The sequence below is a fragment of the Biomphalaria glabrata genome, chromosome 16 (assembly GCF_947242115.1).
Source record: "Biomphalaria glabrata chromosome 16, xgBioGlab47.1, whole genome shotgun sequence".
Classification (NCBI taxonomy): Eukaryota; Metazoa; Mollusca; class Gastropoda; family Planorbidae; genus Biomphalaria; species Biomphalaria glabrata.
In genome coordinates, this window is record NC_074726.1 from 19393594 (window position 1) to 19421567 (window position 27974).

The window sequence follows — 27974 nt, forward strand, 5'->3', positions numbered from 1 at the left end:
TATTGTAAACTTTTAACAAGGTAAAGTTTTTCTTTTTTATAAATTATTTTTTTTTTATGTATTTCAAATGACAGAACAAAAATTATAACAATTAATAATTCTTTCAATTACATTCACAGCCAGACAATCACATCCTTTACAGTTGGTAATAAATAATTAATGAAAACAAAAATTCAACGAAAATTATATGTACAGCACAAGCTCTGACGTGTCCGGTTTGTAAACATTAAATTCATTAAGCCAAATTTATACTGGCCTATGTTTTACTTTTCTATAGGTTGGTAGTTTAAAATATTCATTCATAAAGTGACAAAAGACTTTTACGCTGGGAGAAAAAAAAAGTTGTTTTCTCTGTAATCTCTTAACTTCTTCCATGGTCGACTCAAGATGGCTTCCCCGTCAGTGTCTCATCACCATGACAACCTATGACAAACAATAAAAGGGCTTAACACAGTCTTTTTTTTATTCGAAAGATGTTCAGGATATAATCTATATACGTCTATGAAATAGATCTGTATTCAGTAAATACGCTTTAGAAATAGGAAACAAAATATTGAATGTGTTGTCCAATATTTCTTGCATGAATTTAGGCACAACAACATTAGATTTACAATCTATGACTTCCTGCTTTGTAATTGTCAAACATTCTAATTGGGATGTACGCCTAGTCCCATTGGCGGATCTAAACCTCATCAATCTGGGGTGCAGTCAAACTATGTGAAGACGTTATACACTTGTGTAAGTCTAGATTTACAAACTTTGATATCTCTATTTGTTATAATTTGTCTTATTATTGAATTCAGTATTTGTAGTGTATAGTGTGTAGTGTATAGTGTGTAGTGTATAGTGTGTCAAAGATTTGCGAACTCAAACAGTCAAGAAACGAAGTATTTGTCAAGTCATCTGGTAACAATATGAGGCGAAGTTTTCGATGTGTTCGCTCAGGGCCGGTCCTACAGGTTGCGGGGCCCTATGCAAAACGGATTGCGCGGAGCCTAATTTGCGTTGTAATAAGGATAATAAGTGAAAATTAAGATTTTGTATTAGAAAAAAAATTCGTCTTTGTGTTTTATTTATAGTTTACTAAGTACAAAATCACTGTCAAATTAACTTTACAGTAGATAGTAGTTTTCCAACAAAACGCCGATAAATATTCAGATCTGTCTTTTAGATTTACTATCGACTAGCAAAATATCGTTGTTGTTTTTTTTTTTTTTTTAGATAGATTTAGATCTATATTTGTATGCCAGTGACTATTAAAGTAAATTAAGTATTTGAACTTCTTGTTTTGGTTAAAATTCGGCTTATTATTACATTTTTATTAAATGAAAGCTGACAAAGCTGTTTCGTTTTGTTTTTGTTTTTTTAATCGCGAGTAGGATTGGTGTTTTCCATATTGAATGACACCCCGAAATGACAATTTTGTCTGTTTTAAGGAGATTTGCATCAGTTTTCAGAAGATTTTAATAATTTCAGGAGATTTTCATGACTTTTTCTTATATTTTATAATTTCAAGAGAATTCCAGGAGCCCTTTAATAAGTTAAAATGGTTTAATTTAATAATTTACACCTAGAATTCGCATCGCGCGGGGCCTATGAAAGTGCGGGGCCCACTGCGGCCGCATAGGCTGCAGTGGCCTAAGACCGGCCCTGTGTTCGCTGTTCGCTCAATGTTGGGTTATCGAGACTTCAATTTCATGTGTAGCCTCTATAGGCCTATATTGTTTTAGTCTATGCTGTTTATGTCAACTGTCTTTAAACTAATCTAAGTCGCATCATGTTTGAGGAATACACAATTACTTGTCTAACTATAGAATACACTAATCTGATAATAGAACAGAATGCAACACTGCAACTTATAGACATTTGTTAACTATTCTTATTTTGTATGAATCTAGTCGCCACATTTCAAACAGTTGGATTAGGAATAGAGGGCGGTTTTATAGCCTTGGTACTCAAGGTCAACCCTCTTGCACGTGAATGGAAAATAGTATGACGGTAATACTGAGGGGCAGGACTACCCCCTCCCCCTTCGAGGTGCTGTATATTTGTAATGACTATGTTACATTTTGAAATGTGAAGTCTTCAAATCATGCTTAGTTTCAATGTATTTTTTATTCAGTATAACGAAAATATAAAATGTTAAAAGTTGAATCGAGTCAAATCATATTCACAAGCTCTGGATCGGTCTTTGCCTGGTCAAAATAAAACAATGAAATTTATTTTTATGTATTATTTTACAAGGACACATTAGTACACTGATATCATCTCAGGGAAGCATAAAGAGACATTGTAAAGAAACAACCACACATTGCAATACTTGATGCTTAGGGTTTCAAACTGATCTATTTAAGGAAACAAATCAGCTAAAAGGGCGGTAACTCCAGACATTTATGTAAAAAAGAATACAAAATTTCATCTACGACTATCAATGTTAAAAAAAAAAGGCTGTGTTCTACTTACCATGAGTGTGAGTGACTTGACACACTTATTCTGTTGAGTCTTTCACGTCCATATCAGAAGCTGATGGTTCTTTAAAGAAAAACAAAATAATGTGAAAAATTGCTGTAATTTCAATTTAGAGTGCTCTTTTTTTTTATTTTGAAAGGCACACGATAATAAAATTCTTCGCAGTTGAAACCTAAATCAAGTATCACTGAAACATAATTACAAGTGCAATCTACTCTAGCAATAATATTGCATTTCGGAAGAAAAAAAAAAATTACAAAAAAGCAGAAAAATTTGAAGAGATGTGTTGAAATATGCTAGGACCCTCAATTAGCTGTAACGATGGGTAGATATAGTTTCAGATGAAGAATCCACACATGAACGTCGAAGCGAAGCTTTAGACCACACAAAAACTCCAGGCTAAAGATCTGGATGAAGTGCTACTATGACTTGACTCTTTCCTTTTTTATCTTGCAGTCTCACAGCAGAAGAAATGAAATCTTCTGGCATGGAGACGCCATTGAGCATTGATAAGGAACACATCAAAAGGGATTATTAAATCGAGAGACAAACGAAACAGAAAGTTGACATCAAGTGATGGAAGGGAGACAAAGGAAACAGAAAGTTGACATCAAGTGATGGAAGGGAGACAAAGGAAACAGAAAGTTGACATCAAGTGATGGAAGGGAGACAAAGGAAACAGAAAGTTGACATCAAGTGATGGAAGGGAGACAAAGGAAACAGAAAGTTGACATCAAGTGATGGAAGGGAGACAAAGGAAACAGAAAGTTGACATCAAGTGATGGAAGGGAGACAAAGGAAACAGAAAGTTGACATCAAGTGATGGAAGGGAGACAAAGGAAACAGAAAGTTGACATCAAGTGATGGAAGGGAGACAAACGAAACAGAAAGTTGACATTAAGTGATGGAAGGGAGACAAAGGAAACAGAAAGCGATGGAAGGATGTTACACTGAATAAGGCATGAAACAACGAAATACGAAAACTGGTCAGCTGATCTCTCATGATGGTTGAAGAGGATGTCATGAGAGAATGTCAATGTTTAAATTTTAGACTTCAGAGTGTAAATACACTTTTACAATACCCTTTAACTACAATCTCTATACTTGTCAACACTCCTCCTACTAAATTCATTAAATCAACTTTTTTTAAAACTATAATATAACTGAAAAATATTCATACATTTCCGATATATAAAATTAAACGATACTAAATTAGTTTACAATGTGGTACACACAAACTTCAGTTGTAGAAAAATGGTTCAATTGTTTTCAAAATGTTACTGTAGACTTCATTTGGTATGTAGGTAAACAAACTATGTTGTAGACACCTAACAAATGAACAAGCTCAACAAGAACAACAAAATGAAAGAAAACAGAAAATAAAAAAACAAAACCAAACTGAAATGAAACAGGTGTTACGGCCAGAAGGAGGAATAGTCTAGTAGTCCATAGAGAATTGAATGTGTAGTACTCATCACAAGAACCTGCTAAGAACATTTACATCATTGAAATTAAGTTGCTCACATTTTCATCAAATTTTAATTAGATTTGTAATGGATGTAAAAAAAAATTAAATTGGAATATGAAAAAGGACATTGTAACTCGAGTTTGATATGTCTGAGTCTAATGTGTAGCCTATCATTATTATTTGATATGTCTGAGTCTATTGTATAGCCTAACAGTCTCCTGACATTAGACACGTTTACTGGGGACTACTCTGACGTTTACTGGGGAACTACTCTGACGTTTACTGGGAACTACTCTGACGTTTACTGGGAACTACTCTGACGTTTACTGGGGACTACTCTGACGTTTACTGGGGACTACTCTGACGTTTACTAGGGAACTACTCTGACGTTTACTAGGGAACTACTCTGACGTTTACTGGGGACTACTCTGACGTTTACTGGGGACTACTCTGACGTTTACTGGGGACTACTCTGACGTTTACTGGGGACTACTCTGACGTTTACTGGGGACTACTCTGGACGTTTACTGGGGACTACTCTGACGTTTACTGGGGACTACTCTGACGTTTACTGGGGACTACTCTGACGTTTACTGGGGACTACTCTGACTTTTACTGGGGACTACTCTGACGTTTACTGGGGACTACTCTGACGTTTACTGGGGACTACTCTGACGTTTACTGGGGACTACTTTGACGTTTACTGGGGACTACTCTGACGTTTACTAGGGAACTACTCTGACGTTTACTGGGGACTACTCTGACGTTTACTAGGGACTACTCTGACGTTTACTAGGGACTACTCTGACGTTTACTAGGGAACTACTCTGACGTTTACTGGGGACTACTCTGTCGTTTACTGGGGACTACTCTGTCGTTTACTGGGGACTACTCTGTCGTTTACTGGGGACTACTCTGACGTTTACTAGGGAACTACTCTGACGTTTACTGGGGACTACTCTGACGTTTACTGGGAACTACTCTGACATTTACTGGGAACTACTCTGACGTTTACTAGGGAACTACCCTGACGTTTACTGGGGACTACTCTGATAATGCAAGTAAAGTCTCCCACTTTTCCCAGACAAAATTCAACTGCATTGGCATAGACATATTTACATACTCCTTATGTAGTCCAGATCACTTTCTTTTGTTAAGCTGTTCTGCATGCTCCTTTGATGGTGTCATAACCATATTGGAAAACTTTTGAAAAGAATCTTATAGACTTATAGAGCTTTTGTTGAGTAGCTACATCATGCTGAATTATCTAAGTCCCTTGAGGAATTACCTTATACTAAATTATCTTTCCCTTGAGAAGCTACCTTATACTATATTATCTATGTCCCTTGAGGAGTTACCTTATACTAAATTATCTATGTCCCTTGAGGAGTTACCTTATACTAAATTATCTATGTCCCTTGAGGAGTTACCTTATACTAAATTATCTATGTCCCTTGAGGAGTTACCTTATACTAAATTATCTAGATCCCTACGTTTTAGGCAAATATGTGTTGTTAACTATATAGTCACGTACTATGTTGTTGGATGGCTGCCTGGTCGTGCTTTTTATGCGCTGAACTATTATTTGGTCATCTCGATGGTCCGGGAATGTCCAAAACATGTAGAACATTTTACCAGCAAAACAAACATGCACAACATGATGATGCAGGGCTCAAGGACCTTCCTTTGCTATACTGAAGTGTATTACGCTATTTCAATTTTTGAAATGCTTTTTTAAATGATCCAACCAGTAAGCTATATAAAATGGAGACATCTGTTTAAAGGCTAAAAAAAGATATTTGATGCCATTGCTTTTTATAAAAGCTGAGATTTTTAAATAGATTTTTACATAATGACATGTTCTAATAGCTGTTTTTAATAATAAAGTAATATATTTAATAGCATGTTTTACAAGTTTTGTATGTTCCTTCAGAAATGAAGTTTTATCCTCGCCCAAACTTCCTGAAAGTGTGTAGGGAACTCTAGATCTTCATGGTGACAGTCAGCAGCAGATACCACCTTGGCCAGGCAAGCAGACATTTCTTGAGTTAGTATGGGTTACACAAGTATTTAACATACATAGGACATACCTTTAGGTGTATCAGCAGTCTGTGTTTCATTCACGTCAGCCTTAGGTTCCTCGGTTGTTACTTCTTGAGTTTGCTCTGTCAATTTTAACAATCAGAAAAAAAAAATTCTTGATTTCGTAGGTGATAACATTTTATCCAACAACTCATTTGTCCAGACAAATCAATTTGAAACAGTTGATCCAACATTCTATTCATTTTTTATCAGTTTAATTAATAAATTCTATTCATAAACCTTGTATCAGTTTCATCAATAAATAAAGTTTCGTTTATACATGAAACATCTCCCACCATATATAGTAATTCCTTAGTGTTAGTCATATGAGAATGTACTATATGTTATGCTTAATCAGTGTGTAATAGGTCATTCCTTTTAATTAAAAGCTGTAGTGTTATTATTTATCTAGAGTAATTGCATTGACCGAGTTCTCCTTTTAATTTAATTGTAACATCAGCGTAAATATTGTCGGGATCATGTCAAGGCCAATAACTCATGTTAAAACTATGAAGTTCTTTACCACCTATAAGCTCCCTATATTTATGTTTAAATATGAACTCATCTGAGTAGAATGGCTGTCTATACATCAAACTCAGCTCGCATGTGGTATGAGGAATTTCAGGGGACAATACTTAAGTGTTTAGTCCAACACAATAAAGAAATATTATAACAGAATGGCTGCTTGTTCATGTGGTAAGTGCTCTGGAATGTCATCTCTATGGCCGCCATCCTGCAAGAGGTTGAGGCAAGGAACATATGATTAGGTCATAATGTTTAGGTGACTACCAATATCAAGGCCCTAATTTTGTGATAAGCACTCTGTTATGAATTAGAGAAACATGGTCAACCTACTTTTGGCAGGAAAAAACACCTAAATATCTTTCACGTCTGATACTTAGATTTTTAAAATAGGTGGCAAGATGAAATAATGAATGAAAAGTGCTGCAAAGAGCTGAGTGTTCACAGAATGCCACAAGGTCGACTCTCACAAGACATTCTGTGTGGTGATCTAATAGAAGGAAAACGAGCTCCCTTTTAATGTATACTGATGAATCAACACTAACAGTTGGGGAAAAAAATGCACTGGATAGATCCACATAAAGTGAAAGCATAAAGGAAGGGTACTGAACTGCAGAGGGCATACAAAACATAAAAAGAAAGAAGGGTCAAATTGTTACAGCGTCTGGTGATTACAGATGCCCAACCTGTGACTTCAGCTGTGTATCAAGGATTGGTTACTTTAGTCACATGAGAAGATGTAAAATGCTGAACATTGTTTTATCCATGTCTATTATTGTGACTCAATATGAACAATAGGTAATGAAATTATAGTTTTTAAAAGTGTGAATGGGGAATGACATTTTTTAAAATAATTTCAATCCCTAAGCATTTCATTGTTTAGTAACAGACATTCAAGTTATTCTAATCTTGTCTTTTAAACATGTTATAATTTTTTTTTTTAATGTGTTAAATGGCAACATGTCTCCATCTTGACAGGAAGTAGAAAGTATAAAAGCACTGCAAGTCAAAACATCCAACACAAAAAAGCACATCTCTAGCATTAGAACAAAAATATACAAGTGAAATAATGATCAAAACAAAGTGTTAAAAGCACACCAGTCAAAACAGATTCTAATTAGCACATAAAAAGTTTCATAGCTAATTGTTAATGCCAATGAACCAGTCAAAGGCTGAATATTTATATATAGTTTTTTTTTAAATACTTTTAGTGTAAGTCAACATTTTAAAAATGTTTCTATTGTCATTCATATCTTGTGATTTTTTAAAAGTAGAGATTGAATGAAACAATTATGATACAATTTTGCAAGAGCATTAATATTTTGATCAGCATGACTAAGACTTTTATGACTTATAGTTAGTTTTAAAACAATTAATATATGGGCCCACAAAACTTTTTTTTGACACCTATGGGCTGAGAACCACTGATTTAGATCATCCTTTTAATTATAATTATACAGTGACTTTTTTGTGACAGTACTCAATGTGGGGAAAAATTATTACTTTTCTTATATATTAATGTTTATTATTAATTTATTAGTAGTTGAAAGTTAGACAATCCATCACTGAGTACCAGCACCTAATTGTTTACAAAAAAAGCACTGCAATGACATATTACTAAACATGTGATGTGCTGATAAATAAACATTTGTGATGCAAACATTGTTGCTTGGATAGACAAACAAAGATACAAGAGTAGTAACAGAGAAAACAACAATAAGTGCAGTATTAGTACAAGAATATAATTTATAACGGATTTAAATGTTTCGTTCATAACATAACCACTTCTTCCAAATAAAAATCATACTTCTAAAATATTAGTTTCTATTTGGATTACGTGAATTGTTTATATTATATAAATAGATTACATCTAATATTAATGAGAAGCAAATAAAGTAAAATGGTACAGAAACGTGATTGGAAAAGATATATACAAAGCCAATAAATGATGTAACAGATATGGGTGAGGTCAAACATAATCAGAGCACACTTCATGTACCATCTGAGCTCTGTGCATCACTGGGTGTTGGATCAGCCCCATCCTGATTGACTGGATGTTCCTCTGTTAGACCGGCCCCCGAATCTTCATCTTTAGCTGGCTCCAATTCTTCCTCAACATCTTTTGAAGCATCTGAAACTTCTGCGCTGCTAGAAATTTCTGGCTGGCCAGAAGTCTCTGCTTCAGCAGAGCCCTCTGGCAGACTAGAAGTGTCAGGTTGGCCAGGTGATTCCTCTTGGTTAGTATGTTCAGTTTGCTCAGAGATTTCAGTTTGCTCAGAGATTTCATTTTGGTCTGACATTTCTTGCACTTCATCTTTATTCTCTTCTGATGGTTTAAGAGATTCAGCTGATTGTTCTTCTGCATTAGCTGCATCTGTAATTTCAACTTTTACATTTCCAGCACAATTTATATTTATGAGAAATACAGATAAAAAGTTATGGAATAGAAATTAATAGACTTAAAAGATAAAGGATTTCATGGACAATTTGAATGAAGATTTTAGATCTAGTAACCCAGTTGTAATTTTCTAAAGTGATTGATAAAAGGTATACTAAGGGCAGGACATGGCCTAAATTATGCCTAAATTATGCTGATGTGCCATAAAATATAAAATCTAAAACTAAAAAAATCAAAAAGAGATACTAAGAATAAAATACATGATATTTAGTATCATCACCTATAAAAAATTTTAAATGGCATGTAAAATAATGCACAAACTAATTAAGAAAAAAAAAAGTGAAAAATGTAAATGTCAGCTAAATTAGTCAAGCTATCCACCAAAAAAAGGCAGAAAATCTAATGACACAATGAGCAGCTGCTAGCCATGTAACAAACAAATGTTCAAAATGTTTTATACAAATGTAAGGACTAATGCATTAAACAAAATTTAAACAAAAAATGTTGATAATTAGCAATGTTTTTTTTAATGTTGCTTATTGAATTTTTAATTATTTTTGCTTTTTTTTTTTGTTATTGGGTTTGGGTGCTTTTTATTATTACATTCTATTAATATTGATATTGATATGATATGTTTGATCCATACCTAAAACAATGTTTTATTATATGCAGATTTTTATATCTCTATCATTGATACTTAAAGGGCTTTGTTTTTTTTGTTTTGTTTTACTAATTGTGAAAAATAGGATAGACTGAGAAGGGCTTTGAAAAAAATATAACTATTTTTTAAAATGTTATCTTATCACACTAATAGTCAATGTTTTTGGTTCCTTAATTTTTTTGTATTTCTATATCCCTATTCCAATAAAGAAACTTCAAGAGCCATTTTTTTTAGTTCCTTTGAATACAATATATATTTTTTTGTGAGTGTTTTTTTTATATTTAATTTTTATTTCATATTTATATATTTAAAATATATTCTGGGATACATTGACTAGTCTTACAGATAAAAAAACAAACTACTTCTATAAAGAGAAAGTTTTAAATAATTAGTTTAATTATTTGTAAACTTATTGTATGAAAACCAGAATTCTTAGTCTAAAAGTTTCAGTTCTGCAAAGCAGGAAGTTATATTACAAAAAGAATTTCAAACAGAAACATTAATTCATCAAACTGTTCTTGAATAATCTAAAAATGTACCTGGTGTATTATCTTGAGAATTTTGTTGTTCATTGTTAGCAGCTTCACTGGCTTGTTGTTGAGTTTCACCTGCTTCTAGTTGTTCCCCTGCTTCTAGTTGTTCACCTGCTTCTAGTTGATCATCTGCTTCTAGTTGATCATCTGCTTTGACTTCCTTCTCCTCCCCTGAAATAACTTGTTCATTATCGTCATCTTTTTTCTCACTGGGTTGATCATGTTCATCTGGAGTAACATCCTTTTGGTGTTCATCACTTTGTTCTGTTCAAGATTTAGTGGATATTAAATCATAGAAAGTAGAATATAAGGACTATGTGTGTATATCCTTTATAGAAATCAAAACCGTTTGACCAATCTTAATGAAACTTGGCATGAATTGTCCTTAGATAATAGCAGAGATCTCAGGAAAGGTAAAGTTGCCCAATAACAAGAAGGTTTACTGGATCGAAGCAGGACGTTTTGGCGCCGCCGTTTTGGCGCCGCCGTTTTGGCGCGAAGGTCGTTTTGGCGCGAGCTTTTTGGCGACGGGACGTTTTGGCGCGAAATACATTATGTACGTTTATTGTATTATTTCTTTTAAAATAATTATGCTTATCTATGTTTTACATGAGTGTTTGTGTTAAGACATATTTTTCACGTACTAAATGTAAATGTGTGTTTGCTTTTCACATCATTTTCTTTAATAAACATTTTGGCTTGTGTATGTGTGTTTATTAAGAGGCACACTTTTATTTTCAAAAAAGTTTTTTAAGATATTACTTTAAAATTGAAAACAAAATGAAACGATGATAGACTAAAACTTTATGCAATTATTTGTTTACATTAACATTGGTTTATTTAATGACTGTATGGTATCTCCAGCTATACATACCAAACACTTGCTAATAATAAGTAAAAATATAATGTACTGTAATGTACCATGTTTCTCAAAAGACTTTAAGTTAAGTATACATAGATACCATGGTTATTTTCCTAAGTCGCTGGAATTCAAGGGTTCATTTAAAAAAAGCTACGTGCTTATTAAATTATCGTCAAATGATATCTCGCGCCAAAACGGCTCGCGCCAAAACGTCCCGTCGCCAAAACGGCGGGGCCAAAACGGCGGCGCCAAAACGTCAGGTACCGTTACTGGATTTAGGTCAATAAGACTTGACATAGATTTTTACTGTTAAACAAACAGAGACCTTTTATTATATAAGAAAATAAAAACTGAGCAAAAAGTCCAAGCAAAGCCAGCTAAGAACATAGCTAGAAAAATCATAAATGTTAAACACTACATTTCATTACAGATTTATGATTTATTTTGAGAGCCTACATGAAAAAAAAAGTGACAATGGGGAAATAGGTGGACAAAATGGTTGTGGGGGTCTAGAGATTTACTTATTCTGCATTTAAAACTTGCATTCCCCTTTTATCTATCTAGGAATAAGAGAATCAGCCTAAGCTGAAATATGAGAGGATTGTGTCTATGTCCTTGTAGCACTAACACATTCATTCATTCATCTGTTGGTTCATTCATACATTCATTCATTCACTAAACACTTTAACTAAAGCCTCTTCTCTTACAAATTACAGACAAAAAAGAAAATGATTTTGTTCTATTTGTATTCATGTTTCAATCAAGTCATACATTTTAGAGATTTTAATCTTTCATCTAGTTTTGTTGCAATCTTCTCCATAATGCAAGTAAAATACTTATATGGACGCAGAGAAAAAGCATTTTTTTTTTTACTAATAATCAACTCACCATGGTGAACCTCTTGATGCTCTGATTTGTTCTCTTTTGTTGATCAACATTTGGTTTTGTTAATAAAACAAAAACAATGATATTTTGTGAAAGTATAAATTGATATTTATTTTAAGCTAATAATTATATTTGAGATAACACCTTTTTTTTCAGAGTTATAGATTTTTTTAAACAGATTTACATTATTTTAAACTGATAAAATAAATAAATAGGTAATATTTAAATTTTATTGAAACCATTTTTTTTTAACTTTTTTTTCTTTTTTGTAATGTAACTCAATCTAGAGGTTTATCATTGAAAACATAATCAAACAAAACATTGAAACCAAACAAAAAATAGTAAAATTGAAAAACTTTCCATTGATCAAAAGGTCCATGTTAAATTTGTAGACATATGCATTTTAATTAGTATGATTTTCTTTTGATTGCAAGCTATTTCAATGTATTTGAATGTAAAATGAAAAGTGAATGACATCTTGAAATGCTTGCTTGTGACTAATATTTACCTTTATTGATTGACACTTTCTTTATTTCACAAAACAAAATTGGCAAAACTTTGAGTACAAATGGTAAAATGAACCTTTCATTCATGTAACTGTAGACCTAAATGTTGACTATTAAGTCTAAGCTTGTGTGTACCACTCCTTGAATCATGCTTTAAATCCACATACAATATCTTCCATCATCTCTATGTTTAAAGATATTTTGTGTGTTACTTACCCCCTTCAGGCTCTACTTCTTCTGAAAAACAAAAAAACAACAAAATACAGAACAATTGTGTTAAAATAAACTTAAAAGAATTAGAAAAGGAGGACATATATTTAAAACCAATCTAAAAAATGTAAATAATTACTATGACCAACTAATATTTTGTTTAAATACAGGACTAAAAATGAGGTTTCTATTTTAATTTTAATATTAAAATTATTTTTAAACAAAATTAATCAAATATAATTCATAGTATTAATTAAGACTAAAGTGATCAAGATAATGTGAAATAAATAATGTACCATAGTGAGATTTCAAAAATAAGTCAAAGAAACAATTATCTAACAATTATCTTATAAGTGAAAAATACCAACTGTGCTTGTGTTTAGAAAATACATGTAATAATAAAAAAATTGTAAGCCTCACAAAACTGAGATTAGCATAAATTGTTTTGGAAGAAAGTTTGTGTTTTTAATGTTGTAACAAACTGCAATTGAAATGCAAAGACAACAAGATCCACTTGCAGAGTTACTACACATTGTTTAAAACCTGCCTTCTAGCTTGGAGTTATTGGACTTAATGCTAAGTCTGAATAGTTAATAAAATTATAATTAAACTCAAACCAAAAGATTACGAACAAGAATCAGAAAAAAACAAATTTTCATTAGTGAAAAGAAAATGTGTAGATGAATATACACTTATATACATGAGACAGAAACAAAATGTTAGATAAAAAGTTCTGGCAACAGATGTGAAACAAATATTTTGGGACAATAAGTTTTTTTATTTTTGCAATAAACACTTATTTAATAGGCAACATAAAATATCAAATACTATATGCATCAAGGTAGCTGGTTATAACTATTGAGTCACCATATTGTCTAAATGAATTTCAAGAAGTCTATTGAAATTTGTTATGCTGGGGATTATTTCTTTATTTGCAGAAGTAAAAAGTTGTTTTTTTTTATTAGTTTCTTAAATTTCATTATTTTTTTGGAATATTAGTTTCATTATATACTTTCTTATGAAATTTCTGTCCTATCTATGGGTAGGTCCTATTCATTCTGCTAACTTTAAAGAAATTAGAAAAATGTATTATGTCACACACAATATGGTTTTTGGTAACTTAACATTCAAATACTAAAACATCAAAACTTTTAACTCCCAGGCAATTAAGTCTAAATTGAAACTAGATCTACAAAGAAAGTTGATAACCAACTGGGGCTAAGGGCTGTAGTGCCTTTGAATGGCCTCCAAGTGAGAGTGTCCTGTAATAAATAGCTCTGCCTGCATACAAAAAAACTGTGTGTACCAGACAGTGGTTCTCTCAATCCTTCTATATGGATCTGAGACATGGGCACTTGACAGAAAGCAAATAAGACTTTTGAACTTTTTCACCAAAGATCTCTGCGCTCCATCATGGACAAAATATAGCAAGATCCCACTACAAAAAGCAATGATTTATTTTGACAGAATTGCTGCTCAACTATGAAAAGATACATTGTTTCTAAATACTTCTATAAAGGCATCACAAAAAGATTTAGAGAAGAATCAGTTACAAGGATTAAGAGAGCAGGGTGGAAATAGTCTATGCCTTGACAGCATTTTTGTCAAAATTTTTTAGAATAAATTAGCTTCTGGTCATAATGAATCTATGGATTTAAAGCCCAAGAAATAAATATTAGGTATCAGGCTTCTGAAGAGTAAATTTTATGGTCATGATACACATTCCATTAGATTATTTTAAGAATAAAAATATGTTTAAATGCTATTCAGAACAAAAAATTCAATTTTAATAAGGTGACAATTTTATAGAAGATTTCTAGTGTAAAAAAAAAACCCACTAAAAGCATATGAAAACAAAATAATGATTAATAAATTTTAGCAGAAGTTATGGAATTTCTTACCATTTCTTTCCCCTTCTATCACTAGAATAGGAAACCAAAATAAAATGAATTGTTATATACACATATATCACATATATATGTTCATCAGGTGTCCCAAGAACATACATACATTTTAAATAATTGTAAACTTGGTGTTTATTAAATTTTTATTATTTAAAAAATATATAAATATTTACAAGTATTATTTTATTGTGTTTTTTTTTTCAATGCCTGTTCTTATTTTGATCCAGACAATGCTGACAATACAAAGCAATGGCATCACAGACATCATAAAATGATTTAATTGTTATTTTACCGCATCCATATTCAATGGCTTCTTTTAATTCAGAGACTATTGAAGGTTTCTTAGCATAGACATTGTTTTGTATCCCCATTAGATAATAAAATGATAAAATAAAAAAATTATAATAAACACCAAGCTTATAATTATTTCAACTTTGCATAAAATTGTTTGGGACACCAGGTATATTATCTATATGTGGTGGGCTTGGCACAGAAAAATATATGATGAAGACATCTCATAGGCTGATTTAGATTCATTCAAGAGACTATCAGCATCTGGTGTGAGCTGAAGAAATATTCACCTCACTACATATATATATACTGGTAGATAAGTAAAGAAAAAAAATATTTTAACAGTCAAACATTTTTTTTAATTTGGCAAGTATGGGAGGACACCTTTCCTAAAAGAAAACATATTTGCTATAATTGTGTAACATGAAGTTTTTTCTTTTATTTAAAAAAAAAAATAGTACTATATAAAATTCCATCATACCCATAGCTGTCTCATCTAGTTTAGGTTCATCACCTGTAAAATAAAATATATTCAAGAAATGATTTGGAAAACAAAACAATTAGTTTAAAACCTCACATACATCACAATATGTAAACTGCAGGCTAATTCTTTAGTCAATGACAGCAAGACAGACATATACTTATCAGCTATTATAGCAAGACAGACATATGATCAATGGTCATGACAGCAAGACAGACATATGATCAATGGTCATGACAGCAAGACAGACATATGATCAATGGTCATGACAGCAAGACAGACATATGATCAATGGTCATGACAGCAAGATAGACTTAGGCTTTATGGCAAGGATACACAGATTGTTTAAAAAATAAGATGGGTCACTAAAGTTAAAAAGCAGAAAGCTAAATGGTCACACAAAGTCTAAACTTAAAATGTGGTGAATAGAGGGGCAATAAAACTAAAAGACAGGTGACCCAAAGGCATCCAAAAATAAGAGGCTTGATATAGAGGTAATGGACAAATGTGTTAAAATAGGATAAAGCTGTAATGCCATTGGGAAGGATGGATATTAATGTAATATTATTAATTAATGTGCTGCCATATATAATTCCATCATAAAAAATGGCCACATACTTAGCATTTATTCTATGAGGCTTTTCATACAAAAGTGTCCTAGGGTCAATTCAACTTTTTACATAATAAAAGTTTCAATGGTGCTAAAAAAGAATATGCTTTGATGTTTTATTAAATTTTTATTGTTTCCAAATTTAAAACCAAACTTCAAAGCATTTAAAAACAAAGGTTCATGACTGAACAGCTAATCAATGAACAACCTACAAATTACAGCCCTTTTAAGCCCCTCAACCTTGATGAGTACAATGTTCTTAATATTAACACAAGATTTAAAAAAAAACAAAACAACCTTACCTCTAAGTGTGCCATCTTCATTAAAGCTGAGAGCTTCTCCAAAGACTGCAATCATTTCTTCCCTGGCATGTTCTGCAGATGCACTTCCATGAACAGCATTGTTCGCAATGTCAGTGCCATATAGAGCCCTTAATCTAAAAGTTTAATCATAATAGTAACATATACATTTTTTGACTTCAATCTATGAAAGATTATTTACTAATCTATATTTTAACCGTTATAGTAAGCTTATATAAGTCACAATAAGAGCCCAAAATCTTTATCTTAGTTTGAAGTAATTGGCTTCTAATGGATTTGTAAAAAAGTGGCTTTAAAAGCTTGAAAACAAAATGATGATGCCAGTTGAAAATTGAACCTAGTTTGAAAATAAATTATATAAAATTTATTCAAGATGATAACAAAGAGTAATCTGTAAAAACTTGAAATAAGGCTCTAAGTATGAGCTAAAATAAAATCTTGAAATATTGAATGACATAAATATCCATGAACTATATAATTTTTTAGTAATCCGATGCACCTAAGGCTGTTACCTTTCTATGTAAACATAAATAGATCTAGTAGCAATGAAATCATTTAAATTATTATTTTACAGCAGAAAATTAAGGTCAAGTTGATTTTCTTTGTAATAAAAGGGGGGGGGGTTGGAGTTTTATAGTATTAGAGATGACTTTTTCTTTACTACAAATCATAGGCTTTGAATGTGATACTACAAATATTGTAAACTACAATATTGGAATGAAGTTCCAGACATCATTAAACTACAAAAAAATATTGATATTTGTAAATCAAACTAGTAAACCAATTCATAACTATTTAACAATAGTAACTCAAAATAGAAATTGCATTTTTAAGATTGATTTTTTTTGTAAAAAAATAAAATTAATTTAAATTTACTAACGATGTTGGATTTTCTTCCTTGGCTTGTGCAGGATCTGCATCTCCCATATCCCTTCTCCAGCCATTGATTGCATCCTCTCGAGATAAAACCATAAACAAGGATGGACCACTGAAATCAAAAAAAAAAAAAATACACACACATTTTAAACAACAAGTGTTAATCTTTCATTACTAGTGATCCGAGTTAAAGCTGACATTGCCAGAGACAATAGAAATACAGTGACAACATTACCTCGTTAAAGTATTTGTCAACTCATCAAAATGATCCATCCCAGCAACATTAGGATACAGAACAGACATCAATGAGATTGAAACCACCAGCTCAGTCTGAGCAGCAATTTTATAGCCACTGTTGATAATGTATTCAATGATCTCATCTATGATAGAACAATAGGTTTAGTAGATGTCAACATGTAAATGTTTAAGTAAATACATTACTGTAAACTTCTAAACAGTTTACATTATCTTGCATTTTGCGTAATATTTAATATTTAATGTAAAAAAAACACTCATTTGGGGTTCCCTCAAGTGGGGGCATCCCCCACCAAAAAACAAAATTTTAAGAAAATGACCATTTCACAAACCTTTGTGTGCCATGGCATTTGATTTGATCATTGCTACAGTCTGCTCGATGGGGAAAAAGAATGCTATTTCTTTAGCAGCTGCTTCTTCAGAAATAGATCCATGAAATTGATTCATTCCAGAAGCTCCAGTAAAGCGTGCTCGGAAGCTACAAAAATTATTTTAAAAAGTCAAATAATTTATCAAGTTAACTATTTATCACAAATGGATTTTGTATATGATCATCAGTAATTATAAGTTTAACTTTTTAAATTATGCTATCGAAATGCAAAAGGTTTGTAAGAAGTTAGAAAGTTCATTTAAAAATTATTTTTTGTTAAACCACCTCTTTGGGGCTTTTTCAATGGCTTCATCTACATTATCAGGTCCAAGTTTTTCTCTCCATACAGTAATAGCTTCATCACCAACTAAGCCTAAGGCAATCATAGGCCCACTGAAAAGAAAATATATTGTCAAATGATTAGCTTTCTAAAATGTTTAAAGAAAAAAATGAGTTTAAAACTTCATCCTAACTTAACATTCCTCAGCCTATTATTAACTTAACATTTTTCAATCTATTAATCTGCTGTTCATCTTTTTTATGAGAACCATATTTTGTCCTTCAGGGCAACATTTGCTCCTGCACTGAGCTAATAATGTACTAAAACAGGTATTGAAAGACTACCTGATCATTAGATCAATTAGAGCATCAAAGAATCCAAATTGTTCATGTTCTTTGTAAAACTCTGCTGCCTGCTCCTTGGTCAGGTGAATCTCTTTCATCATAGTAATATTTAAATTCAACTGTTTGATGGCAGCAATGATATCATCTGTTGTAGCCAAGACATTTCATACAAATAAATAGAAGCCATGAATTATCTATTAGTTCAATTCAAATAAAGTTGTTAAGGAGTGTGTGTGTGTGTGTATGAAACTGTTGAAAAGGTACAGGTAGTGACACATGCATAATATTGAATGTTAAGAACAATACATTTAATTGAGATGAGAGATACATTGAAAATCCTTTTACATCTTGTGATTAATTTTTATTTTGCATATTTCTACACTAAAAGCCTGTAAATACATATTATACAAATTAAGTTTATTTGTTCATAAAAGAGGATATCAAGCTTTTATTCAAGTTTGTGTCTGAGTTGACAAATACGCCTTCAGAGTATGTTGGATTGAGACCAATTTTTATAATAGGCTTTAACAATGACCTGCAATGTCACAGTTTAGACCAATAGCAGGTTAGTGTTCAGGCATACTATACAGATTAGATTGTCAACCCAACAATTCCACTACTAAACTGATGTATTGAAAGAAATACTTTCAGGTACTTAGAAAGTTTGTTTTGTTATTTTAAACTAAGGACTAGTGTGTAACAAGCTTACTATTAGTGTGACTTAATCATAATGAAACATTTTTCTGTCACTATGACTTTTTGTGTAGAACCAATATTAATCCTTACAAGGCCTATGCTTCAACTATAAAAATAAGTACCAGACCATAAGAGATCTTACAAAAACTTATCTGTCAATGATCACAGAGTAAAAAAAACAAAATATTGTAATAAACCTGATGGTGGCACAAATGGGGGTAGTGGGGGTCAACCCTGTCATAATGGTCAGCCAAGATAGTTCAAGAAGGGTCTGTGTTGTGAATAGAGCTCAGGAGTGTCATGACAAATGTAGTTATGTGATCAACCAGAATGGTCTAGTGACGTTCCATCCGGTTCTAGAAGGCCATTAGGGACCCTATATAAAGAGCAGAGGTGTCACAGTCAAGACAGCTCAAAACAGTCTGGTTCAACGGGTGGTTCTGTACAGCGCATTGTGATGGTTCAGTAGGGACAACTGTCAAGAACAGTCAAGACACCTCACTAGCATGAGATGACATCTTGATCTAGATCTGTGATAGATTCCGGCACAATGAGCCCAGTGTGTGAAGTCAGCCCTGAACAGTTGAACCAAGTGCAAGTCCGGCAGTACAGTTGTTAACTGAGAGATATTTGTACAGTCTGTGTTTTGTGTTGCCAATTGTACAGTATTGGCTGTGATTTATTGGACATTAAACTATTACGTTATTTTAAAGGCCTGAGTTGTCAAGTTCCTTAAGTTGGTAGTGTCGTGTGGTGCAGTTTGCGGAGAGCCTGAATAGTGAGAGTCATTACAATATCTAGAACTTTAAGACCAAAACATGAGTAATTGCAAAGTGAACTTTGCAGTAAATAATGAATTTACTTTATTTTAGATATAAGACACTTAAGATTGATAAAATTTCATTAAATGAAAACTTGCCTTTCTTTGAGTATACTTCTGGTTTTATGATGGCCAAAGTTTTCTGAATGTTTAAGCGTTTCTTCATATATGTTGGTACAGTAAAGTTAGGGAATAAAAGTGCCAGCTCTCTGTTATAAATAGCATAGTACATATTCAGTGTTTTACTTAAAAATATAAAAATTAAGAAACTTTGGTATTTAAAAAACAATTATAAATATTCAAATGTACCTTAATGCGGCTTCATTTGAGTCTGAACCATGAATGGCATTTTGGTAACCTTTTTCACCAAACAGAGCTCTTATGCTAGAAAAGATAAACATTGCAACTTTAACAAAAATTAATTAAAAATAGCAAAACTAAAAGTTCCTGATATTGTTTAAAAATAAGCCTGACCCTATTAACCTCAATCATCTCATGAGTGTAGGCACATTATAAGAGTCCAATGATCTATCTCTTCTATCTATGAGATTGATCAATACAGTCTACAATCAGTAACATCAGCTGTTAAGATTATGAAGTTCTAATTAAATTAATATAAGCTGAATCCTATTATTTAGTGAAAAACAAACACAACCCATTGGTTTTCAACTAAAGCAGTGGCAGTATAGTTTCAACTATGGCTATAGCTTCAAAGTATAGTTATAGTTGAGAGTTTGCTGTGTTGGAAATAAAACTGTGATGAGCATAAATAATTGTCAGAGCCTAAGTCAAGATCATCCACCAAGTAGTAGGTCAAATCTAGGGTAGAACATTGTAAAGTATAACTTATTAGTCACTCTCTATACTGCTATAACTTATTTTGTCCTTCTCCAGGTTAATGCATTTTTTTATAAACATTTGCTGTAATTTTAAAACTAAATGCTTTATTTGAAAAAAAATTCATTCCTAAGAGTAAAAGCCAAATATGAGATTATTACCAATTGGGATTTTCTTCTTTGGCTGCTTCCACTTCTTTTGGACCAATCAGCATTTTGAAAAAATCCACTGCAGTATCCCCTGACTGACCAAGTGTCAAAACAAGAAGAACAGAAGGACCACTGGTGATGAACTTAATGATATCATCATAGTAACTCTGGAAGTAAAGTCATACAAAGATTATGGTAATAATAAAAGAAGTTATCAAACATCACAAATGATGTTAAGTGTGGCTCAGTGTTATGATGGAACATGTGACTCAGTGTTATGATGGGATATGTGACTCAGTGTTATGTTGGGATGTGTGGCTCAGTGTTATGATGGAACATGTGACTCAGTGATATATTGGGATGTATGACTCATATGTTGGGATGTATGACTCATATGTTGGGATGTGTGACTCAGTGTTATGTTGGGATGTGTGGCTGATCACTTGGCCACCTATCAAAAGAACTCAATTTCAAATCCCTATTCTAATCGAGTTGGATGTTTGCTAAACACCTTAAAACAGAATGGAAACCTCCCAGATCCCTTTGCAAGTCATCAAAAGAGATTGGACCACAGGAAACTGAAAATCTTAGAGCCTGAACTGTGCACTATACAAAGTAATTGAAAACAAATAAATAGAGACTGAATTCTAAAAGATAATGTAAATATTGTTTGTCTTCTTTTCAGCTTCTGCTGCTCATAAGAAATGAATAGACAATGTTGGCAAATAAATAGCTTGCATTTTAAAATGTAGCTAAATAAACATAAAACAGTTTTAAAAAAAATGTCTACCTATGGGTTGTGTCACAAAAATATAAAAAAATAATTCTATCACTATTTTTCTTACCTCATTGTCCAAATGAGCATAAAGTGCTTCTGCTTCTTCTTGAGTTATTTCCCTTGTTTCTTTAGTTAAAATCTCAAAACCTTGTTCTATTATCTAATATTAATATAAATACAAATTTTATATTTAGACTAAACACATGATAGAATGTTTTACCATCAGTTATGATTTTTTTTTATTTTCATATTTAAAATATAAAAAAAAAACTATGTTTGTTTACTAAAACCATATATTTATCTCAAAAATATCTTTCAGTAATTTAAAACTTTGTGCACGTCAGTTCAGGCAAAATTGCTTCATGAAGACACATAAACACAAGCTGAAGAGAGAGAATCCTCTGGATGGGAGATAATCCTCTGTGTAGGGGATAATCTTTTGTAAAAGAACTAATCCTCTGTGTGAGAAAGAATCCTCTGTATGGGAGAGAATCCTCTGTATGGGAAATAATCCTCTGGATGGGAGATAATTCTCGGTATGGGGAGTCAGATTCATTTAAAAAACAACATTAACTGACTAAAGTGAACTACAAAAGAGCAGTTCAGTTTATCTACAAGCCTCACCAGAGTAACGATATAAGGAGAAACAGGTTAAAACAGATTATAAAATATTGAGTAACACTAAAATATAAAACAATAAACCAAATATTAGTTGAAATGTCTGTACATTAACTGATTCAAAGATTATATATACAAACCAGCGCCATGATCTCCTCAGCTTTTCCTTGAACAACTGCGTCTGGTTTAATGATTGCCACTGTCACCATTTTTTCCTCTGTTAAAGAACAATTACAGTAGTTTGTAATAATTTTAAACTAGTATAATAATGATACTTTTAGAAGAAAAGTTTAAGAGAAAATCACATTATTACTAATGTGAATAAATTTACTTAGAACCTGAATATAAAATAAAAACTGCAATTATTTTAACATATTTAGAAACAAAGACTAAACACTCATGCTAAGCTTTTGATTGGACAACTAAAATGTGTGTTTTTTTTGGTTTGTTTGTTTTTTTCTAAATAGTAAGAATTAACTAAAGCTAAGGACAATAATGTATAGATATTATATTAAAAAATGATATATTGTAGAACATTAATCTGGATAGAGAATATCATACACAAGACATAAATTTCTATTGATCAGATCATACATTTTTTAAATACAATAATAACTATAAAAAGGTTCTTATAAAAAAAGATCAAGAACAGCCTCATTCAAGCTAAAATAAACTTCATGAAAATATTATTTACATATTTCTAGAACCTGGTACTTTTATTGTCTAGAATTTTAAATAGCGTTATTAGCAACTGAATCCAATGAACAGTACAAATCATGCCAACACCAAGTTATAGAAAAAGCTTCAATAGTGTTAGAGCACATTCATGCCAGGAACAATTGGTCTAATGTTTCATTTAAACAACTCATAAAGGGAAGACATTTCTGTTAGCTTAAAAAAATCTGAAAATAGTTTCCACAACAAACACAGACCATTTCTCAGATTCTAGCTTTTTAGTTCCAAGCTCCCAAAAAGAATGCCACAGTAAAGACAACATGAAGATTGTTCTTAATATACATGTATTTGATGTAAGGCTTAACACTTAAAAAACAAAAAGTTCTTAAAAAATCCTATAGCTCTAATTCACTTTCATCCAATGTTTTGTATTGTTTTGTGTTGTTTGCTAAGCAGCAGGAATACAAGACAAACAATATGTGAGTGATATACAGGTCTCTAAACATTTCTGTAAATCAAGTGACATGCAATTATCAATCTATACATAAGGTTTTGAATGCAGTACACAGTTATATTCACCACAAGCTTTAAACTATAAACTAAGTGATATAGTGTCATATAAAACTTTGACAATTAACAGCATTCCTTATTGAAAACACATAAGGTTCAACTGTTTAATAAAAGAAAAAAATAAGGCAAGATATTTCTGTTAGTTTAAAAACTGAAAATAATATACTAGAAATTTAGCAAAAATTTTATTTGGTATTTATTGTTTTGAACAAACAATACAATTCATCTGAGTTTGTTTTTTTTAAATTAATTAAATTTTTTTTTTTAAGAGATGAAGTTCACTGGTTTCAAAAGTTGAGGTGTCAGCAGACTAGCAGAAGTTAGTTTTTTTTATCATTTCAAAACACAGATTGAGCCTAAAAATAAAAGTAGAAGCATCTCACAGTAAAAATTAATACAACTGAAATATTAAATTGCTATTCAGTTTACTTAAGTCTGTAGTGGCAACACCACTAATTAAGTCAACCTCTGGGAAGAAAATTGTTCACTTCTTTCAGCTACTGAATATACAGTTGGTTTTACTAGGAATAATAATTCTATTGCATGATTTTTTTCTTATTAAAGTTATTGTATGTATTAAAAAGAAAATGTAGCTACAGGTATGTTTTGTAATTTTTTTTAATTTTTTTTTGTTGTTTTTAAAAAGTTGATCTTGTCTTAAAGGTCAATGTAAATGTTGCAAACAACTTGTTTAAATGTTGTTAATCACATTTCCAAACAAAATGAAGGACAGCAAGCAGATTTGATTAGATGTATAGAACACCAAGAGTGACACAACAAATGATACCTCTAACACCTGAACCCAATCGCTGAGCAGCAACTGGTGTTTTACGAGCATCAACAGAATCTGAGTCTAGATTAGATTTAATATAATGACATATATACTGTATAGTTTACCTGCTTGTTTTGATTATAAATACGTAATCATATTGTCTGACCTATAAAATGAGCAATTTTTGTGTAACAAACTTGGAAGAAATAAAATTCAACTTTAAAAAAAGATTTAACAATGAAATTTTATTATACATACTCTTCTCAAATTTGGCAGCTGTAGATTTTGAGTTGGATCAAAATGTATTATCTTGTATAAAGTGACTAAACATGTAATTAGAAATAACTAAGACAGGAGAATCCTCAAGTAAAGAAAGAAAGAGTTTCTTGCAACATTCATATGGGAAAGTGCCTATGTTTACAAATATGTTTTAAAAGATTTAAAATTATTTTTTTAAGTTGATGGCTCAAATCAGAGATTCACATAGATGCACTGTAATTTGATTATACTTCAAGATGCAAATTTTGATACTACTATCATGATACCCTTCGGACAGTCATTGAGGCACCAATGCTAACCGTATCCTCATGTCTTTTGTTTACATCCATTCTCAGCAAACCAATCAAGGACTAGGTAATTTTCTAGACAATGAGGATGTCTCAGAAATAAAATATAATATTATAATATAATGATTCAATATTCACTGAACAAACCAACAGACAAGAAGAGAAGGATTTGAACACTATAATTTTAAATTGCAAGGAATATTACAATTAATATGCTCTGATGTAGTGTAAGGGGGAACAATACCATTTGACTACAGAAAAAGGCTTTTATTTTTTATTTTTACTTAATTGTAAGATACGAGCCTATATTTCTCAACTCATTTACTGTAAAATCACAATGTATTACAATTATTACAGTGATTCTTTACGATTTCACAATTTACTTTAACTACATCTTTTTTAAATTAGATTTTTCTGCAGGTTATTATCAAATATACTCTGTTTTTATCTTATGTACCTATACAGCTCAAGAAATAGGGAAAAATACAAAGATTCAATCATACCTAATGCTAATTGTTTGGCTTCTTCTTCTTCTAGCCTTTCAGATTCAATTTCTTGCAGTCTTGTGATCACTGGATCTTTCACCTTGATCATCAATGAATAAATTATATAAATTACAAATGTTACTATTATCTAGCAGCTCCATATGATTGCTTTGACTTTGAAGAGAATATTGAAGAATTTGAAAGAAGTTGAGACATTAAATATTAAAATTAAATAAGTCATATTTAAAATCAAACCTTACTTCTTTCCTGTCTGCGGTGCCTTCTAAGACTTTATGTTCATATGCTAACTGTTCTGTTATAACTCTTTGAACTTTTGGTGCATTTGCTCCATGTATGTAAGCAGTTAAAATGCCACCCTGTGAGAATATTTTTAGTTAAATTTGTTTTTTTTAACTTCTGAAATAGTTATTGTAAAAGGTGACAATATTTTAAGTGAACTTTCTTAAAGAGGGTACTTACAGCATAAAATAAAAATGTAGGCTCACATCTGCCTCTATATTTTTCTAAAGCATCAATAGTATCAGCCTTAGCCTGATTTGGAGGAAAAAACACAATTTTTATCTTATAAGATCTCAAGAATCTTACTGACATCAATGTTAAAATGAAGTTGAAAATAATCATTATCGATTAATTATGACAATGTTATACAAATGTAGTTAAAACTATTTTACATTAATAACCATTAACATAACGTAAATAGATATAAGTAGTCTAACAAGTTCTAGTTATATTAATTCCCTGTAGTGTGCAGACTCAAGCCTCATCAAAAAGCTGGTCCAGGAAACGGATTCAGCACTACAAATATTAATTGAGAAGTGTCTACTGAGAGAATTACTTCTCAGTGGTAAAAGAGATTATGGGAATGCACAGTGCTCCAATACCCAAACAGACTTTTTTGAAGATTATATAAGGAATAAATTCTTGTGTGATGAAATTAGAAATATTCATCTACACTATTTACAATTAATATGTGAATGTTGTACTCACTATAGCAAAGTTCAGAAGATTATCACCAAGTTCATTTTTCAACCTACGAAAATTTCCTACTAAAGCTTGACAGGGTCCACACCACTCTTGATAAACATCAATAACTGGTAACAAATATAGTTACAATAGTGGTTCATAATAAATTTTTTATTTGAAAAATAACAAGATGTAAGTTGGATAAAGTAAGGCTGAGATAATAGCTCTTCATGTGCTAAAAGAAATGCTCTCAACACTTGGTTCTGATACCTTGAAAAACAAGTGGAAAGAAGACAAGAGAGGATGATACAGAAAGATAAAAGTTGCATGAAATATAGAGATAGCATTTTAGAAATATTTATTGAAGGCAGATATAGTTAACAAAAAATTATACACTATTAATGAAGTAACTAATGGCATGGCAATTGTAGCGTTATTAAGCTAAGATTAGTTTTCAGTCTTACTACCGGGTACTACTGAAAATATAAATATAGCTATGACATTTTTTTTAAATTTTAATGCAAAATGTTCCTCTTGTTTGTTTAAAAATCAATGTTTAGAGTACTTAAGAAAATGAATGAAGACTATTTGCACATGCTTTTTATAATATTTACTTAAAAAACAAGAAAAGTGATGATAATATTAAATATATTTCCAGTAATAATATTTTTTTTATAATTTGTCATTTCCTTATTTATATACCAAGATTTAGATCAAGATTTAAATAATTAATAAATATATAATGAGGTTAATGATAAAATGACTGAATAGTTAGGATTTAATTACGCCACAAGCCCTCCATAGCCATAACTTCTTCCCATTCTTCTTGAGTTTCAATTTCTCTCTGTAATTGTATTTCTTGCTTTTTTCTCGCCATGTTGAACAGGGACTGAAGCAATAGAATAATACAGGTTATATGATAATAAAATCCAATTAATTTCTTATCAGCATTTTTAATTTCATCTAGATCTATAAATAATCATAACATTATCTACAATAATTCTGTAAATGTGGCTATGCAGATTTAAAAAAATAGACAAACTGTCACTAGTAGATCTAGCTAGATCTAGACTAGGTGTTGATTTTATTTTAGTAATATTAATATGTCAATTATGACTTTTGTCAATGGACGAATGGATTGTTTATTTGTTACTGTAATAACTGTATACTGTAGACGTAGTGTATTGTTACATTGTATTAATTGTATAATATTCACTGTATTAGTCACTTTAACTTTAAAGTATTGAGTATTGCAAGATACTAAATTTAAAATTACTAATCAATCTAGATATCTAGATCTAGAAATATTAAAATAATACTTATTACTAAGACTAAAGTCTTAAGTTACTTAAGTTAAGTTAATTGTCTTAAGACTTAATAGAATCTATAATTCTTATCTTTTAAAACATAAACTAATAATAAATGAATAAATACTTAATCAGCTTAATCATACCTAAATAATGGTATGATAATCTCCAAGTATGATAACGTCTTGTTTTATCTGTTTTCTCTCTTACCGCTCATCAGAAAACAGAGAACCAGTAGATTTAGAACTAAGTCTCAGAGCGTTCAGGAAATTGTTGATAGTAACGGTTACTTCCGGAGCTGTTAAACCTACGTAATTATCTGCTCTTGTAAATAAAATCACTGAACTATATATGTATGATGTAACATCTTAATTTTTAGCGACTCGCTTT

The 27974-nt window shown here is 31.3% G+C and overlaps 1 protein-coding gene across 6 annotated transcripts; it reads right to left on the reverse strand.

Moving 5' to 3' along the window:
* Positions 1–27890, reverse strand: LOC106070247 (thioredoxin domain-containing protein 6-like). Of its 6 annotated transcripts, XM_056014027.1 has the most exons (28): positions 27731–27890; positions 27064–27166; positions 26302–26405; positions 25774–25845; positions 25554–25670; positions 25312–25393; positions 24258–24323; positions 22366–22442; positions 21675–21767; positions 20842–20996; positions 20153–20227; positions 19943–20052; positions 18328–18472; positions 17989–18096; positions 17666–17811; positions 17314–17458; positions 17083–17190; positions 16185–16318; positions 15273–15305; positions 14498–14518; positions 12603–12623; positions 11884–11916; positions 10140–10397; positions 8541–8927; positions 6028–6102; positions 2464–2532; positions 2175–2195; positions 1–423 (listed from the first exon to the last, which is right to left on the reverse strand). In XM_056014027.1, the coding sequence occupies exons 2-26, from the start codon at positions 27152–27154 to the stop codon at positions 2489–2491; spliced, it is 2700 nt and encodes an 899-aa protein (XP_055870002.1). In that variant the 5' UTR covers positions 27155–27166; positions 27731–27890; the 3' UTR covers positions 1–423; positions 2175–2195; positions 2464–2488. The 6 variants fall into 6 exon arrangements, with proteins under 6 accessions (XP_055870002.1, XP_055870003.1, XP_055870001.1 ...); XM_056014028.1 differs by lacking the exon at positions 2175–2195 and having other exon boundaries at positions 2–423; positions 8541–8915; XM_056014026.1 differs by lacking the exon at positions 2175–2195 and having other exon boundaries at positions 2–423.
* Between the last annotated feature and the right edge of the window lie 84 nt (positions 27891–27974).